The 5797-nt window shown below is 52.9% G+C and overlaps 1 protein-coding gene across 1 annotated transcript; it reads right to left on the bottom strand.

Annotated features, from left to right (window-relative positions):
- Positions 1–2029: 2029 nt before the first annotated feature.
- LOC148219341 (olfactory receptor 14J1-like) lies at positions 2030–2608 on the bottom strand. Its single transcript, XM_088157713.1, has one exon. The coding sequence runs from the start codon at positions 2606–2608 to the stop codon at positions 2030–2032; it is 579 nt and encodes a 192-aa protein (XP_088013839.1).
- Between the last annotated feature and the right edge of the window lie 3189 nt (positions 2609–5797).

Raw genomic sequence — 5797 nt, 5'->3', positions numbered from 1 at the left:
TGTGCTCTGTCTCCTCCATATCCTAAAGCTGCCAGAGAGAAGAAATTTAGGGTCGGCTCCAGCGGCACAATCCCTGCTGGCCCAGGGCACAGTGCCAGGAAGGTCTCTGCGTGCCCAGCCTTTGCTCCAGCCAAGAAAAGCTCCCGGCACAGGCTCACCTTTCGTGCTCAGCCAGAACCCCCGAGTGCCCCAGCAGCAGGAAACTGACGACTCTGGGGACATTTTTGGGGAGTCTCGAATGGGCCCTGAGGGGACAATTAGGGATCCTCCAGGGTCCGAGGGCACGTATGGGACAGATGGGGAGTGGATACCGTGGTTCTGTGGAGTGTGGGGCATGATGGGCGTTGTAGTCCCGGCTCCAGTGGGGCTCTATGGGACCGCAGGGCATGATGGGAGTTAGAGGCAGAAAGGAAAGATGGCGCCGACTGCAGGCACCGCCCCCGAAGCACGATCCCCGGAGCTGAACCTCCTTGGTGGGGCCTTGGGCTGGCACACACCTGAGGAGTGTGTCTGTATTCAGTGGGGAAAAATGTGAGTTTTAGATTGCTTCAAAACTAAAAAAAATGGAAAAAACCCTCTTTGCCTGAGTGCAGTCAGCTCTCCAAACAAAGCAGGTGCCAGGTGAGTGAGGACAGACAGGATGGGGTTGGGCAATGTGGAGCAAGGTTGTCCACACTGGGTCAGACCTCAAGGCACAGCTTCTGTGAGCAGACCAGACCTCCTGAGGAGAGACACTGCATCAATATCAACCACAAAATGCTGCAATCACCTCTGCTCTAAAGAGAGGAGTAATAAGAGACTCTCTTAAAATAGCAATGGATATTTCTAAGAAGCTCTTTAAAATATTTCTCCATAACTGGAATAGGAAACTTTCCTAATGAGCTGATCTAGACCAGAAGGAAATCAAGGCAGAGCCATGGTTTGCTAGGAAACCTCTCAAGAATTCATCAGAATTGAACTCCAAAGTTTCCTAAACTTTTAATGGTTCCCACTGAGGGACACAACTGAGAAAGTGTTCCCAGGTTCCAGTTAGACCAGACAACTGGAGAGAGTGATGAAAAGTGTGGACAAAGAGAAGACAAGTGTTGGTGCTATTATGAATGATGATCTATTTTTCCAATTTATCAAGCAACAAGATTAAATTTAATAGTAAGTTTTTAATAGTAACAAAATGAATACATTCAAAGTATTAGAGATGACAATGTATTGGAGATGAATACAATCAAAGTGCATATATTTCAAAATATACAAAATTTGGCAGTAAGTAATTCAGTATAATTGAGGTTCATATAAAGCATAAGCAAAACCAACCAGGGAGGGGCTCCCCCTCCGACCAGGGGTACGGGGAGTGGCTCCCATTCCTCACGTACCAAAGCATCCAGGCTAACAATCCCACTTATATACTGTAGGCTACAGAAGTTTCTAGAAAACTCCTCCTTGTTTCTATTCCTAAAATCTACATCACTATGTGTACAGTGCATGCTCCATTAATGGGTTAGGGGGTCTCTCATCCTTTTGAGGGTCTTATTTCCGATGAAGGCTCATCATCTTCCTCAGTGACCGAGGTGTGACCTGCAGGTAGCACAGGTGCACTGTGTGACTGAGCAGATGTTTTCCATTATAAGACTTTAATTGAGTCCCATGCTTGGAATCATCCCATTTTGGCCCATTTCAAGGTTGAAACTTTTTATTTCTAGATGCTGCTTGTCAGACCTACGTCCTTCTACTATTCTTGTTTGACTTTCTTCCAACCTCCTTCTTTGACTCCCAACATCTGGAAGATGTCCTTTGCCCTGTCTCACCCATCTCCCCCCTCACTCTGTAACAATTGTCTTCTATTGATCTAAATACTATTTTGTCAATATAGTTACAATTTAACTGGCATAAATGACATTTATCACAGTGGACAATATTGAAAAGCTAAAACAAAGGAAAGAAAAGAACAAACCAACAAGCAAACCAACAAGAAGAATCAAAGGTGACTTTTATTACAAGTGATTTTCAGAAATTGGCAAGCAGTTTAATGTTTCTAAAACCATCTAGTGTTCAGTCTCCACACTGCCGCCTTGAGCTCCTGATTCCTCAGGCTGTAGATGAGAGGGTTCAGGGCTGGAGGCACCACTGAGTACAGAAATGACAGAGCCAGATCCAGAGATGGGGATGAGATGGAGGGGGGCTTCATGTGAAAAAACACTGCAGTGCTTAGGAACAGGGAGACCACAGCCAGGTGAGGGAGGCAGGTGGAAAAGGCTTTGTGCCGTCCCTGCTCTGAGGGGATCCTCAGCACAGCCCTGAAGATCTGCACATAGGAGAAAACAATGAACACAAAACAACCGAATACCAAACAGGCACTAACAGCAATGAGCCCAAGTTCCCTGAGATAGGATTTGGAGCAGGAGAGTTTGAGGATCTGGGGGATTTCACAGAAGAATCCCCCCAGGGCATTTCCATTGCACAGGGGCAGGGAAAATGTATTGGCTGTGTGCAGCAGAGCATTGAGAAAGCCACTGGCCCAGGCAGCTGCTGCCATGTGGGCACAAGCTCTGCTGCCCAGGAGGGTCCCGTAGTGCAGGGGTTTGCAGATGGACACGTAGCGGTCGTAACTCATGATGGTGAGAAATGAAAATTCTGCTGCAACGAAAAAGGCAAAGAAAAATACCTGAGCAGCACATCCAGCATAGGAGATGTGTCTGGTGTCCCAGAGGGAATTGTGCATGGCTTTGGGGACAGTGGTGCAGATGGAGCCCAGGTCAGTGAGGGCCAGGTTGAGCAGGAAGAAGAACATGGGGGTGTGCAGGTGGTGGCCGCAGGCTACGGCGCTGATGATGAGGCCGTTGGCCAGGAGGGCAGCCAGGGAGATGGCCAGGAAGAGGCAGAAGTGCAGGAGCTGCAGCTGCCGCGTGTCTGCCAATGGCAGCAGGAGGAAGTGGCTGATGGAGCTGCTGTTGGACATTTCTGCACTGTGGCCATGGAGTCCTGTTGAAGGAGGACACAGTTATAATTCAGGGGAGACTTTGCTGAGCAATGTCCAAGTTCCTTCTCCTTTGCCTCTGCTACTCTGTGCCACCCCAGTTTCATTTTCTCAAATCCCTTCCTTCAGCCTCGTGCCTGGAGCTCTGCTGGGATCTGGCCCCATTGCTGTGAGGAGCAGGGGCCGTGTCTATGGACACTGAGGGGTCAGCTCTGCTCTGCAGCAGTGGGGTCATGGGAACAGGAACAGGGGCCAGTCCTGGGGCTGGATTTCATCAGGCCAATCTGCTCCTGAGGCAGAGGAGCTTGGCAGCATCTCCTGTCCCAGGGCTAAGGAACAGTGATGGCTAAAGGCAGTTTGAGAGGGTTTCCTGCTGTGCCCAGGGAGATCAGAGAGAACTGTGCAATGCAAGAGCTCTAACTCAGTGAAGGGTGAGGGGAGCTGCTCTGTCACTCCATCTGTCCCCAGCTGCCCTTTCTGAGATCCAGGGCAGTCACTGTGTTCCCCTGAAATCAGCCTGACACAGCTGAGAGCAGAGGGACAGCAGAGCAACCTGGCTCAGCCCTTCTCACAGTCTCAGGCCCACTCCTGGCCAAGGACACTCCTGTCCCCCAGTGTCCCCTGGAGGCAGCTCAAAGCTTGGATGGCATCCTGAGGACACACCAAGGGTCCTGTCCATGGCACTGCTTGAGGAGACTCAGCTCATTCCCAGCCTCCCAGCCTGCCCTGCCCAGAGCTCCCCGGGGCACAGGGAGCTGGGACACCCCATTGCTGTGCTCAGCCTGCACAGGAGGAGCCCAAGGGTTGGGCCTGAGCCTGCAGCTGGAGCTGCCATTGCCAGAGAGCCCTTCAGCAATGCCAGGAGCACCTGGGCAAGGCAAGGAGAGAGAGAGAGCTGGCCCTGAGGAAAATCCTTTCCCTGTCCATCCCTGCCCAGCCCCTCCCAGGCAGCACCAGGGCATGACAGTGGCCCTCAGGTCCTGGTCAGCAGGGAATGGGCACATGGCAGGAGAGATGCCCTTCATGTCTGGTGCTGCTCTGCCAGCCCAGGAGGGGACTGAGGGCCCTGAGCCCCCGGGCTGAGGGCTGAGCTGGCTGGGAGGGGACACCAGAGCTGTGCTGCTCAGGGCAGTGTCTGCCCTGCAGGGCAGGGCTGGCAGGTGTCACATCTGCCCTGCAGCAGGGCTTCCCTCAGCACTGCCTCCCTCCCTCCCTCTCCATGGCTCTGCAGCTTGAGCTGTCCCAGCCCGAGCTGTTCCTGTGGCCCTGGGCTCCTTCCCTGCCAGAGCTGCCAGAGCCCAGCCCAGCCCCTGGGCCAGCTCTGCCCTGCAGCTGCTCGGGGGTGCAGGGATTAAAGAACAGCTCCCCCAAGCCTGGGCACCATGGAAAGGTGATGCTGGATGGATCTGGAGGATGGATCCCTTTCTGAGGTGCCCAGGAATCCTCAGAGTGATGGTTTAAGAGCCTCAGCCCCTGCTCTACCCTGCACAGCTGAGTTTCCACTCTCACCAAGCTGAGTCTGGGAAAAGTGGGAGCACAGACTCAGGAAACCAGAGGCACAAGCAGGAAACTCCTGCCCTGAATGAACTCATGAAAAGTCCCCTCAGAAATGACCTGGGCATGAGCTGGAGCTCTGAGCAGCCCTGGCCCACACAGCACCCTCTGCACAGCAGCAGAACCTGTCCTGGCAGGACTCACTCCTTGCACCCACAGCTCCCGTCCACCACGCATGAGGAGCTGCCAGGCAGGCTGAGAGCTGTCCCTGGCAGGTGGCACATGCCCTGGGCTGGCCAAGAGCCCTGAGGGCTGCAGGAGCTGCTCTGCAGGACAGCCCTGGGCAGCCCTGGCTGCAGCCCCAGCTTCAGCCCCTGCAGCCGTCCCTGGCAGCAGGAGCCGTCCTGCCCTGTCCCTCTGACGGTGCCCAGGGCAGCCCCGCTCTGCAGAACATCCTCCTCCTCCTCCTCCTGTGCCTCAGAGAAACTGGGAGAGTCCTCCTGACACATCCCCCAGGCTGTGGGCTGTGCTGGCTCCAGGAGATCCCTCCAGGAGCACAGGGGACATTACCCTGCACCCACACACTCACCATGTCCAGGGCTGTGAAGATGTTTCCCCAAGTGCAGTCTCAGCTCAATGTCTTCCCAGTCCTGATTGCCTTGAGCCTGTCTGTGCCTGGCTCCTGTGCCCTCAGTGCCTGCAGGCAGTGCCCTCAGCCCTGCTGGGCTGGCAGAGGAGCTGCTCCTCAGCAGAAATGTCTTTTTGAAGCTTCTCTTGGTTTACCTTGGGAGCTGCCTCTGTGCCAGGAGCCCGGCCCAGCTCAGCAGCACAGACACAGCACAAGGACTTTAATGATCCTCTTGGTTCATTAAATATTTACATCATAATCATTCCCTGAGAGAGTGTTCCAAAAACTTCTCAAGAACTCAAATTAAAATGGTGAAGTTTCTTGAAGTTTTAATGGGTCCCACTGAGGGACACAACTGAGAAAACGTCCCCTGGTTCCAGTTAGAGCAGGAAATTCGAGGCAGAGATGACAGGTGGGGACAAAGAGAAGTCGAGTCTTTCCCTTTTGACACCAACTCTTCTAGTATTTTATAGAATCATGCCCCCAGTTATCTACTTTAATTAGTCCCTTGAGAGTTTTGTATTGACATTCAGTGGGGCTCATAAATACTTTGAGATACTCAAGGTTTGGGTTTGGGTTTTGCCTTGGAGTGTCTGAGAGCTTTGTGCAATCATGGCCTCCAATTATCTGCTTTAATGAGTCCCTTGAGAGCCTTTGTCAGAAACAACACTCAGTGGGGCTCATTAATGCTTCAAGGCACTCAG

The sequence above is a fragment of the Sturnus vulgaris genome, unplaced genomic scaffold, assembly GCF_052056855.1.
Source record: "Sturnus vulgaris isolate bStuVul1 unplaced genomic scaffold, bStuVul1.hap1 Scaffold_155, whole genome shotgun sequence".
Classification (NCBI taxonomy): domain Eukaryota; kingdom Metazoa; phylum Chordata; class Aves; order Passeriformes; family Sturnidae; genus Sturnus; species Sturnus vulgaris.
This window is presented reverse-complemented; position numbering and strand designations above follow the sequence as displayed.

Bases quoted from the DNA above. Each gene is read 5' to 3' on its own strand.
- LOC148219341 (XM_088157713.1), bottom strand. From the start codon at position 2,608: ATGAGTTACGACCGCTACGTGTCCATCTGCAAACCCCTGCACTACGGG.